The sequence below is a fragment of the Neopsephotus bourkii genome, unplaced genomic scaffold (genome assembly GCF_033783945.1).
Source record: "Neopsephotus bourkii isolate Nb327-2 ecotype Australia unplaced genomic scaffold, CSIRO-AGI_Nbou_v1 NB_1624, whole genome shotgun sequence".
In the NCBI taxonomy this organism is placed as follows: domain Eukaryota; kingdom Metazoa; phylum Chordata; class Aves; order Psittaciformes; family Psittacidae; genus Neopsephotus; species Neopsephotus bourkii.
Genome location: NW_026902099.1, coordinates 4,865,702 through 4,878,807, shown reverse-complemented (window position 1 = coordinate 4,878,807; position 13,106 = coordinate 4,865,702). Strand labels below are relative to the sequence as shown.

General features: G+C 41.6%; 1 protein-coding gene across 4 annotated transcripts in view; it reads left to right on the top strand.

Moving 5' to 3' along the window:
- Positions 1–13,106, top strand: part of PLXNB2 (plexin B2) — a 115,002-nt gene that overhangs the window by 31,865 nt on the left and 70,031 nt on the right. For all 4 annotated transcript variants that reach the window (XM_061372944.1, XM_061372943.1, XM_061372945.1 and 1 more), the window contains exons 2-5: positions 2,601–3,710; positions 5,383–5,565; positions 8,003–8,125; positions 11,816–11,916. In XM_061372944.1, coding sequence (XP_061228928.1) covers positions 2,613–3,710; positions 5,383–5,565; positions 8,003–8,125; positions 11,816–11,916 — 1,505 coding nt within the window. In that variant the 5' untranslated portion in view covers positions 2,601–2,612. The remainder of the gene's footprint in view (positions 1–2,600; positions 3,711–5,382; positions 5,566–8,002; positions 8,126–11,815; positions 11,917–13,106) is intronic.

Below are 13,106 nucleotides of genomic sequence, written 5' to 3'. Positions count from 1 at the left end.
AGGAAAAAAGGAAGAAGGAAAGACAGAATTGATGGTGAATGTCTGTAGTTCTGAATAATTTGAGTCATAAATTTGATAAGTAAACAAGGTAGAAAATAGTAGGGAGGAAGCATTACCTGTTTTTGTACAGAGGGATTAATGACTCCTTTCAGAGTCTGCTTTAGAGGTGCAAAATGTACTTTTTCTTACGTTCTGGCTCCGGCATAAGCCAGCAAGTCTTCGTTCTGCCTGTGGGACAAAGCAGGTGTATTGTAAGTGCAGTGTCTGCATCCTGGGTGCCTCAAACGGACAAAATATGTTTCTAATCCACTGATGTAAATGGACATGGAGGTGAACTGAATACAGAAATTGAGGTATAATAAATTACTTTTCATTCATTCAAGGCATATTTTATAAGTAAAGCTATTTATGGCTTCTTTTTTTTCTTGACTGAGAATAGAAATTATAATAATCTGACAATAATTGCCTTGTGGGAAAAACAGGGACAAGTAAATCTCTGCAATAGATAGTAGAATGGTAAAACTGTTATGAAACAACACTGCAGTAGTATGTCAAGCTGTTTATTTCACTCCAGATAACTGTAAGGGAAATTATTTGAAACTAGATGACATGCATTATGATATACAATTTAGCCACAGAGATGTAAACTGGGATCAAAGCTTGTTGGGAAAATTGAGGTCCTTGGGAGCAGGGAGAAAAGAGGAGTTTCTGACAGAAAATACCAGAATTCGTCTGGATTCCTTAGTGCAGGTATAAGGTTGTTGTAGAGAGGTCCAACACTTCACTACATTGCAAAACATGAGCTGAAGTCCGTGTGTCTGAAGAATGGGTTATAATTCTTAGCCTTTTCTTGGTCACTGTAATATGAGGTCAGCTATCATTAAAAAGTTGGGCTTGTGCTGTCAGTAATGTACTGTCTCTTCTCTGACCTCGTTTTAAAGTTACCTGCTTCGTTTTGTACGTAAGAGCTTTAGCAAAACAATATTGAAGTTAGCCTTTTATTTTGTCTTCGTTGCTATATTGACTTACATTTGCTAAGTTTTGGGGGTTTTAGAAGTTAGAATCACTCTGCTTTTAGAAAGAGTTCTCACTGTTTCACACACACTTTCTCTGTAGAGGGGCAAAATGCGGCCAATATTGGAGGGCAGGAGTTGTCTTTCTGCATTGCTGGCAATGCTGGGGTCGTTTAGGGAGCCAGCAGATGGCTTGTGCTCACAAGTATCCTTCTCTCCCTGCTCACAGTTCTGCAGCCTGGTTGCTGACATTTAACCTTAGTTATCTAGCATAAATGATGATTCAGGCAATTCTTTTTCACATCCCATCAGAGTCTATTACTGCTGCCAAAACAGAGGTTGTAGCTGACACAGGAGTACGGTTCCTTTTTATCTCTTGTTTTGGCATTCTATGCTTTTCTCCTCCTACAAGGCTTTTGCTGTTAGCTTACTTTGTTAAATGTTTCTCTTGGTTTTATCAGTTGGTTCGTTTTGGGGGGTTCTTTATCCTTTCTATTCACAATTCCAGATATTTTCAGATTTATCTTGAGATTTCCTTTAAGTTTACAGGTGCTTTCCTCATCAGACTCTGGAGTCACATGGTTAACTTTGAAAATGAAAATACTGTGGATCATATTTGGTTTTCAGTACTTCCTCCAAACAGTATTTATCCTTTTCCCCCTGAAATCAGTGTGTTCAAACATGCCACCTTCTGTGTCTGTTCTCAGAGCTAAACACTTGCAGAAAACACTGACAAAATGTTCTGTGCTTAGGAAGCCAGTTGGGGCTTGCCTCTCATTTAACTTTTCAGGTTAAAATTAAATCTCTTATTACAAGTTACAGGAGGTTTTTGTCTCATTTCAAACAGCCAGGTGATCTGCTTGGGAAGTAAAAGCAAAGAACAAACCCAGTAACAGAATCTTAATCCCATAAAGCTCTAAGTGATGTTCTTAAGGCAGATTTGAAACTAGGAAGTGTCAGTACTCCAGTGAATTGGAATGTGGGGTGGTAATGCATACCAGAGGCCAAAGGCAAGTATTAGGGGCTCTACCATCTTCCAGCTTTACATCGGTGAAGGATTTGTGTAACGCTTTCTCAAAGAGCATCAGCAGCCAGATGCAGGCTTGTAGCCAATTAAAGTTTTTTCCTTTCTGGGGAAAGTCCTGCAACACCAAACCTCTCAAACATTTTTATGCAAAATTTCCCCCTCTGTTAAGGGAGAGCCACATGAAACACTGAGATCCCCCAACTTGTTTTTAAGATCTAAACAATAACTAATCCACACAGTATGAAGCTGCCTGGAGAAGCACCACCACTTCTTGGCACTCTGCATCGCTTCAAACTGTCTGTTGTTCTCATTGCGCTTTAGCACAGGATTGATTATCTAATTGGTTATATGACAGTCATTTGGACATATGACATTGTTTAATCCTTCCCCAACGTATTAAATTGCTAGGCAATTAACAGGGTTTTAGGCTTTCTATAATCTTCATGTGGTCCACACATGCATAAGCGTATTTGTGTCTGAAATTGTGAAAGAAAAAAATACAATGTTGCTGAATTTTGTGTATTTTTTTATATGTTTCACATTCTTCTTTCCCTTTTTAGGTATTAATAGAAATGGCTTCATGGATCTGGACACTGAGCATTTGGAGCTGTTTTTGCATCACCTTATCCAGAAATGAGGAACTTAAATTTTTTCAGAGTGCTACAGAGCTAAATCATCTAACAGTGGACAATGACACTGGGATAATCTACTTGGGAGTGGTAAATGCTCTGTATCAGCTTACGGAAAACCTGGAAGTAATAAGGTTTGTAGAAACAGGTCCAAGAAAGGACAACAAAAAGTGCACACCTCCCATTGATGAAAATCAATGTAAAGAGGCAGTACTGACTGACAATTATAACAAATTACTGTTGCTGAACAAGGCGGATAAAACGATTGTGGTGTGTGGAAGCCTTTTCAAGGGAATCTGTGCCATCAGAGATCTAGAAGACATTAGCAAAGAGAAGTATTATGTAGACAGTAGTGGAGAAAAATCCTTTGTAGCAAGCAACGATGAGAATGTATCAACTGTGGGATTGATCACTTCCTTGAATAACGACCGAGTGCTGTTTGTTGGGAAAGGGAATGGACCAAATGATAATGGAATAATAATCAGCACTCGGCAGCTCTACGACAGGGATGGGAAAGACATTTTTGAAATGTATACAGACTCAGCAGCTGTTAAGTCAGCTTATCACTCATCAAGCACACAACAATTTGTGGCAGTCTTTGAGGATAAAAATTATGTTTATTTTATTTTTAACCAGCAAGAGAAACAGCCCGTCAATAACCGCACACTGATTGCACGCCTGTGCAAAGATGATGCCCATTATTATTCCTACTTTGAAATGGACTTGGGTTGCAAGGATGATGATGGTGCCTATGATCACTGTCATTCTGCTTACGTCACTACTCCAGGAGAAGAGCTGGCTGAGAGCATGGCTCAGCAGAGACAAACTACAGATGCTTTCTCAGATGACAAAGTTCTTCTTGCACTCTTCAGCAAAGTAAACAAAGATAGCGGCTCTCTGAAATCTGCCATGTGTGTCTTTTCCTTGCGGCATATCAATGAAAAGATGGAAAAAAACCGGAACGACTGCTACACTAAAAAGAACACCAGCTCATTTTACAAACTTTTTTCAGCAGAAAACCCGTGTGCATCACATGGACTGGTAATATCAGTATCAGTGTTATAATCTGTGTTAGATTTACAGGAAACTATACAACTGCATGTTTTGGGTTGGCTTTGAGCTAAACTATAGTGAAATCACATGACTGAAAAATCAATAGCTGAATTCACTGTAGTAGTGGAATGTGGTTGGGGGCGTGACAGAACAGGTCAAGCAAGAAGTGGCAAGAAAGTAATAATTTTGAGTCTTTTAAAAAACATTTTATGTCTTCTGAAAGATGAATATTGGTTTCATAAATGCATTTCTTTTAAGAAGTTCTGTCTGCTATGGAAATTACTGAGTCAAATGCAGTGATTTGTTATGCCCATGATCAGCTTCCAGATGATCACTACAGACAATTCTGGTTTCTGCCAATATATTTAAAATGTTTTAAATGGTATTAGGAATCTCATAGGTGATACCTGGAGTTCAGTCTTGTTTCTCACTTGGATTTGAATTTTCAGGTATACAGAAATATACAGAAGTATATGGAAATATCCGTTTCTTATATTCAAGTGCTGTTAATATTTTGCTCTCTCTCAAAATACGTCCATAGCATGACGGCCATCTTTTTACACTTGTCACTACCTTGGCTGTAAGGTTTTTGTAGGGCACTGTTATAACCCTCCAGATACTGTTTTTCAGTTTACAGCTATTTTCAATTTACTGTCTCTGGGAGGCAGCCTTCAGCATCTTCATTGACTTTATGATGGTTTTGTCCACACCACCCTACTCTCAAGCACTGTTTGTTCATGCCATTGTTACTGCAGCTAACCCTAAACTGGGTTGAGGAACAGAATCATCTTAAAAAATAACTCAGCCAGCTTTTAGGGGGATGTCTTAATTCCCCAGTCTGAGCAAGGTACACACTTGCATAAGCAGCTGAAAGCTGCTGAAGATGGTGTCTGGGAATGTTGATATTGACCCATAATCCTTCTTCTCATGAAACCACAACCGTCACCCACACAGTAGGTCACTAGCACTGATAAAAAGCCAAAAGAACACTTTTTGCTTCCAAACACCAGTGTTACTTCAGTACCCTGCATATGAGCTAAGCATCAAACACAGAAGTCCTGACTGTGACAAGTGGAATGGCCGTGGCTTCCAGCAAAAAGGAGGTGCAGATTTCAGATCAGTAAGACAGTCTTGTTACCAAATATAGCAGGAAAGGCAAGGTGTGAATGAACTTCCTTCTGGTGGCACTCCCTGCAGCTCAGGCTTAAAGTATAGTGAAGGGGGAATGTGTTGAAGCTCATGAGACAGTTGCCAGTGGGTTGCATTTCTATGGAGAGCAGCAAATTAAGAACCAAAACAGCACTAAAAAAACCATCTTCAACACAAAACTAGTCAACCCAATTTGTAGGACACGTTCATTTTAATTAAACAGACTGGTTACTTTTTAAACTGTACTGCTGTAATGAAATAGAAACAAAAAAATTCTTTCCCCCTTGTCTTCTGGAAAGTGAAAGCATTGAAGCAGTTTGCAATTAGCAGGCTGCTTTCTGAGTGCTGCCTGTTGGCTGGGGGAAAACGGCCAGACAATCCATTTCTCTCTTTCCACTCTTCTATGTCTGAGGGGTATTATACTGACTGGTAATAGGCTTGCACTCCATTCTTAGCTCGGAATTAGTGATCTGAATGTTTAACATCTCTCTGTATTGCTATTCCTTATTAGAATGCAAGCAAAAATTTCCCCTGTGGCTCCGAACACTTGCCATACCTTTTGGGAAGTAAGAATGGTGTTGTAGAGAAGCCGGTACTGCAAAAAGAAGGGATGAATCTCACAGCCGTCACTGTGGCTGTGGAGAATGGGCATACTGTGGCATTCCTGGGAACGTCAGATGGTAAAATCCTTAAGGTAACAAACTGGACTTAAAAGCCTGGAAGGTGTTTAAAAGATCATGAACTGTAGAGTTAGCATACGTTACTCTGAAAGTAAATGGCATTTATAAGATCACATACAAGGAACAAATTCTCTTAGAGCTTAGAGGTATTTTTAATTTCAGTGAAAAACCACATTATTTCTGATGTACCTCAGCTATTCGATACACAGATTGAATTAGCATTGCCTGAATGGCACTTTTCCCAAAGGATTAGGTACCTACTGAGAACCCTAAATAAACAGCCTTAGGTAATCTAACAGCTGCTCTAGCCTTATCTCTATTCAAGCCCATACTAGTTTAAGAACAGTTTTCTTTTTGTAATCATTCTGGCCATTCAGTGAATAGATATGGCAGTACAAAGCCCAAGCTGGAGCTCTGCTAAATTCTGACTGCATGGTGTGAGGCTTAAAGGTTCACATGTTTGGGTGTCAAAATGTCCAGAATGCAACAGCAAAAACCTTATTTTGTTTGAAGAGGAGTTATGGCCATGTGCCACTATGTGGTCTGAAATTTGAAGCTGAAACTGTTGGTTACCATAAGAGAAGACAACAAAGTTGAACACCTTCAAGTGCAAAACCTCTGAGTTGTGAATTTTAATTTTACAGCACTAAAATAAATCACTATTTAAAAAGTAAAAATAAAAATAAAAATAATAGCTCTTGCCAGCAGCGAGCATTTTCTTTTCATGAGTTTGATGCTTTGCTTTTTGCTTTTGATGCCATTTACTTCAAATGAAAATTATTTCCCTAATGTGAATTTGTGAACTTGAGTAAACTCAGGATTTTCATTAATCATAGAACCATTTAGGTTGGAAAAAACCTTTAAGATCACCAAGTCCAACCATAAACCTGGCACTGCCAAGTCCCATCAAAACACAGGTGCCACATCTACATGTCTTTTAAATACCTCCAGGGATGGTGACTTCACCACTTCCCTGGGCATCCTGTTCCAAAGCTTGACAGCCCTCCTTGTGAAAAAATTTCATCAGCTTCACTGCTGCTCTTTGAACATGCACCTTGATGTCTTTATTGTAGTGAGGGGTCAGAACTGAACACAGTATTCAAGGTGTGACTTCACCAGTGCCGAGTACAGGGGCATGATCACTGCCCTGACCCTGCTGGCCACACTATCTCTGGTACAATCCAGGATGCTGTTGGCCTTCTTGGCCGCCTGAGCACAAGCTGGCTTATGCTCAGCCACTGCTGACCAACATCCCCAGATCCTTTTCTGCCAAACGGATTTCCAACCACTCTTCACCCAGCCTGTAGCATTGCATGGGGTTGTTGTGCCCCAAGTGCCGGACTTGGCACTGAGCCTTGTTGAACCTTATACAATTGGCCTTGGCCCATCGATCCAGCCTGTCCAGATCCTTCTGCAGAGCCTTCCTACCCTCCAGCAGATCAACATTCCTGCCCAACTTGGTCTCATCTGCAAAATTTAGTGAGGGTGCACTCGATCCCCTCATCCAGAGCATTGATACCGAACTGGCCCAACTACTGAGCCCCAGGGAACACCACTTGTGACCAGACGTCAGGATGTATTTAACTCCATTCACTACCACTCTTTAGGCCTGGCCATCCAGACAGTTTTTTTACCCAATGAAGAGTACACCTGTCCAAGCCATGAGCAGGTAGATTATCCAGGAGAATGCTGTGGGAAACAGTGTCAAAGGCTTTACTAAACTCTAGGTAGACAACATCCACAGCATTTCCCTCATCAACTAGGCAGGTCGCCTTGTCATAGGAGAACAAGTTAGTCATGTGGGACCTACCTTTCATAAACTGACGGTGCCCATTTGTTTGGTTGTCCTGTATGTGCAGCATGGTGATAGTCAAGCTGATCAGCTCCTTAACACTCCCCAGCACTGAGGTCAGACTGACAGGCCTGTAGTTCCTCAGATCCTCCTGACCCTTCTTGTAGATGGGCATCACATTCACTAACCTCCCATCAACTGGGACCTCCCCAGTTAGCCAGGACAGCCAATGAATGATTGGAAGTGGCTTGGTGAGCACTTCCAGCAGCTCCCTCAGTGTATCCCACCCAGCTCCATAGACCTTTGTGTGTCTAAGTGGTATAGCAGGTCACTGACCATTTCCCCTTGGATTATGGGTGCTTCATTCTCCTCCCCATCCCTGTTTTCCTTCTCAGGACACTGGGGACCCAGGGGACAACTGGTCTTACCATTAAAGACTGAGGCAAAGAAGGCACTAAGTACCTCAGCCTTTTCTTCATCCTTTGTCACTGTGTTTCCCCCCACATGCCTTAAAGGATGGAGGTTCTCCTTAGCTCTCCTGTAGTCTCCTGCATTTAGAGAAGCATCTTTTGTTGTCTTTTACAACAATAGCCAGATATAATGATATAGGGGTGGGGAAATAAGCAAAATTAACTAACTTTCTTTCTTCCATGAAATAGGTGTTCCTGTCATCTACTGCATCTGAGTACAGCTCTCTTACTATTGAACTGAACAAACCCATAAAGAATGACCTGGTCCTTGACCAAACCCAAGAAAATCTGTACGTGATGACCACAGACAAGGTATGTCCTGCTTGCAATAAGGACCAGGTCTATTTTCACTTTCTCTGCATCTTTACCTGAGATTTGTACATTTCTCAGTTGTTCCTGGAAGTCACCCTATTTGGTGGGACTCCCCTGGCTCTGTGTGTATGAAGATCTTTCTCAAGTCTAAGCTGATGGACTTGACTGTTGTGACTTAGCGAACTGTGGTATTTAGCAATTTGAAATGGAAAGTGAGTTCACATCTGAAGCTCTCTTATGCTGTCTGTGAGAAGCATGCAGTTGAGATGTTTGGCATCAGCATGTCACACAGGGTCAAGCAGCCCCAGTGCTCACTGTGGTGTCCATGGGGCACTGGTGAATGCTCTAGCTGCCATCAGTCCTTATCAGGAGTACTTTAGGATTTTGGATGCTGGCAGCATTTACATCTGCAAAACCACCAGGAGTTTTTGTGGGTTTTGCTGTCAAAGACTAAGAAGCAATAGAGAAAATTACAACTTTTGGAGACACTTTTGTTCGAGTTTCTGCTAGTTAGTGAGTGCAGAAGGGAAGGTCAGACTTCGCTACAAGAGGCACAGGCAGTCTCTTCTAGGTTCTCCTAGGTGAGAGACAATGGAGGTTTGTAAAGAAAGGAAGAAAAAAAAGGAAGTAGGAGATGAAAGGGATGCCGGATTTCTCCTTCACCTCCAGCTGTAATCCTCATCGACACTTCTCTGTGGTGGCTGGAGCTGCCAACCTCAAACATGTAGTTCAGCAGCTCTCCAGGACAGGGCGGGTAACAGCCTGCAACCATCTGCAGTATTGACAGTGACATAGAATGGGACGTGGGAAACACTCCACAGCACTAACATGGGGAAATGAGGAGGGAATGTGAAAGGAGAGATTTTGGGGAAAACAGTGCAATAAAAATGCTGTCTGTTTTATAAAAGGATTAATATGAACTCCTACTGCAACAGTGTTATATTCTAGCTGAAGATTTTCAGACTAGAAGCCACATTGGAACTGATAAAGTAATTAAAATCATGACAGTTTATGGGAGAGGTTACTGTTTGGTTTTGTTGGGTTTTGGTGTTTTTTTGGAGTAGTTGATGCTTCTCTTTGGGCTTTTGCTCAGATTTGGAACAGAATCCCAAACGTAAGTGTTGTCCACAAAAGCCTGGGTACCCTGGCACCCCACTTGACAAGCTAGCATGTTGTTGCTTAAAAGGTCCTGCGGTCCCTGCCAGAGCCACTGAGCAGCATAGGAGATGGCAGCAACCTTGAAGGAGGACAGGTGTTCTGGTGACAGACTGCTTGAACTGGTGGAAGTTAGGAAGGCCACACACAATTTTTTCAGAGAAAATTTGCAAAACAATAATTCTATCTCTTAAAATGTTTGAATTTAGAAAGTGGTAAATGTCTGCCAAGGAAAGGATTTCAGTTCAAGCTTTTCCCAGAAGCTCTCACAAACACTGCAATTTCTCAATAATGTGAATAATAGTTTTCTTCTACAAAACCTGTTCAGCTGAAATATGAATAACTGGAGTTGGGAGCTCTGTAAAGACATTACATTACTGTCATCTCCAGGAGTTAGTTACAATGAGCGGTCCCTCCCCTTTTTAGAAGCAGATAGACAGGAGGAGAATGGAGGCCTTCAGAACTGGGAGACGTAAGCAAGGGGAAAAGAATAAATGCTGAAATGTGCTCTTCTGGGTTAAGCATGGCTGGAATTTGTGGGAATAGAGATATCAGAACCCCACTGGAGGTATTTAAAATAAGGTAAACAATAAGGGCAGGCTAGCACTGCTGATAGGCATGCTTACTGCTAAGCTACCTGGCAGATGCAGCCTGCCTCAGCATTTGGAAATGAACTGCTTGGGCTCTGTAAGCACTTGAGCAAAGTGAAAGTGATGATGTGGTAGGTGATAACTTGAACCAGCCTTTAAAAAGAAATCAAATTGAGAGAAATACAGGCGAGAATGATAGGGAGGTTAAGAGCCATAGTGAGAAATAAGCTCTTGCTTTCCTGTTTCACTTCTCCTCCCAGCTTCTGCTGCTGTGTCAGTAAGCAGTAGGTGGCTTGGAGCAAATGCTTTCAAAAGTCAGCCCTCTCCTCCCTGCTCTGTTCCCAGAGCTTGGGCAGACAGCAGGAGAAAGCTCTGGCAGCTTCTTGGGGGACTTGGAAAGGAGCGTACCACCCCTGCCGTGCTCATGCTGATTCATTACAAGTGAACAGCACTGGTAGGATCCCAAATTCCTACAGTACATACCATACTGGGAGGAAAGCAGAAGCCTGTGGCAGTCACTTACCATGATCACTAGCTTGTTTGCTTGTTTTGGCTTTTACCACTCTTTTTGATTAAGAGTGCCAATTAGAAAATCTCTAAAATTAGATTCTGTGCAGTTTGTAGCTGGCTGTAAATGGAGCTGCTTTTCCTTTTATTTTTTTTAAACCATTAAGTTTACATAAAACTTGCAGAGATGGCAATCTCTGGGGCTTGTTTCTGCCTGCCAGAATTATGAAATAAATACTTTGTCATAAAAAAGCCATTCACTGGATATTAAATTACTCGTGGGTACCAGTTAGTGAAGCAGAGTTCCAGTAACTCAGCTCCAGTTAGGTAAGAATCTGTGGGAGAATGCAGAAAAAGTAAACCTCTGTATTAATAAATGCCAGAAAACTACCCAATATTGACATTTTTCCTTAACTGAGTCAGACTGAACTCTTTAGAATGTGAAAGAAAACGCTAAACTCAAGACTTCCAAAGTAGTTTCGTAATTGCCAGTTGTCTTAAACGAGAGGATATAAGGTAGAAAAAAGAAAGGCTACATTTCAGAGTTACAGTTTCTAGACTTTTCACACTCTTTAAACCATACTCAACAACAGGAAGATGTCTGCCCCATTCTCCCTTTGCGTCATTTCAGCAGTGTAGCTAGAAGGGGTGGTTGTGTGCTGGCTCCTTTTTCTGTGCATCAAAGAGGGACAAACTTGTTTATTCTCAGCACCAAAGGAAATCAAAACCAGAAGCCATATACTTGCTGGGGGACTGAGACATGAGGACTGTTGATGCTCTTTTCCCCGCTGCTTCCTGTCATAATTATTTCCATTTTCTCTCATGAATGTATTGCATGGTGGAGAGTTAGGCATGGAGCAGTGCAGTAACCCAAAGTACCCTCGCACTCTCACGCTTGCAGACTTCCTGAAATGCCTTCTGGCTAAAAGTGCCACTGGCGGTCACATTTCCAAACAATTTATGTCCATGTTAGTGATACAGAGGGGAAGAGACTCTTAAAAAATGGTCTAGCTAGTGCCAAGTCTGCCTTTTGAAAGTATCTGTCCTGCGGTAGCTCTTTCTTGAATTCAGAGCGCTCTTGATGCAGCGTCTGTCCTGCAGTGACTGCTGTAATGTGGATTTTCAGAAGTAACTGGAGGAACTGAAAAGGTCAATTTTTGTAAGACTTGCTTGTGATTCTTAACAGTGTTAGTCTGAAGAGAGATGAGATAATACTGGGAAAAAGCAGGTTAAATGTGTAAAGTTGGACTCTTTTAAGGGGAAAATAATCACGCTCTGGTTTTGTATGTATTTTCTTAAACTCAGTCTGAGCTCTGATCATAATAATACAGGGCCAAGTCTTCTGCTGCCATGGCACTGTACAACCCTGTCCACAAACATTCAGTCTCCTTGTGCCCCCTTTAGATCTGTTACAGTTTGCCTTCCTTTGGTTTTCCAGGTGCATCGGCTGCCTGTGCAGGACTGCCACAGGTATTCAGACTGTGAGAAGTGCACTCAAGCGAGGGACCCGTACTGCGGCTGGTGCGTCAGGGAGGGCAGGTGAGTGCTGCTGGGGATTTCCTGGGTACAGGCAATGGAATAGCTCAGATTCTGACACATGCTGTGGGCTACTGCTCAGCGTAGTGATCCCAGCTCTTTGTACACAGCCTTACACTCCTGAGAGTGATATAATATTATCACACAGACATTGGTATCATTCTTCTGTGCACACAAATTCTTGACTTCTGCAGATTTGTTTAGTCTGGGAAGATACATACTTTGCTGTTGGTACTGAAAATCAGTGTACAGCTTCAAACTGATGTGTTACCACTCTCTGAACTGTATGGTCAAATGTCCTCCCAGAAACTACAAGAGTGCCCCCTATTTAAAATCAAAAACTAGAGCATATATTTTGAGTAGAGCAGGAAAGTGTAAAAAAGAACATAAAAGAAAAATCTGTTCATGTCTGAAATAAAGTATATAGCTCTAATGCTAGTTTTATATATATATAAACAGCCATCTATCAAGACCTGTAGCTACATTGAACCCTCACCTAACGTAGAAGAGTAGAAAGTGGCATTTGGCTGACTATCTGCAGACGTTAACTGAATTAATATTCAAACACATGTAAACTAGGACAACACTGAGCAGCTCTGGAATGTCTCTTTTTTGCACTCTGCACTGATTGGAGTGGCGAGAGGGAAAAGCAGTCCTGCAGCTCTTTCTGGCTACTGAGTTAATTAACCCCTTGGCACGAGTGGTTGGAAATTCGTGTTTCTAAGTACTTGCTGTTGGAACAAAGGGGCTATTTAATTATAGTATGCAGATGAATTTCAGGCTTCTAGCTTCCTGTCTGAAAATGTGAACTATGACATTAAGTTACCTGTCAGCCTGATGGGTAGCATAATATGGAGCTCTGCCGAGAAACTTTTGTGGTGCTTGCAGGTTTATGTGATATACTGTAACTTCAGCCTGGGTTTCAGCTGCTGTGAATGAGACCTGGGGATTTAGATTATGCACCTCGAACTCTTCCTGCGCTGCTGGGAGTTGGAAGCCGTGCCATATATCATACAAAAGGCAATTTTCCCTAGATTTCCCTTCAGGTTTCTGATATGATCACTGACCTCAATATCTCAAAGTATTAATAGTCTTGAGAACAGGCAAACATGAATTTTTGCATTTGCTAGTTATTTAATTTCAATGGGGAGAAAAAAATGTTGGATGTCTAGTATTTTTCTCATCTGCAGCAC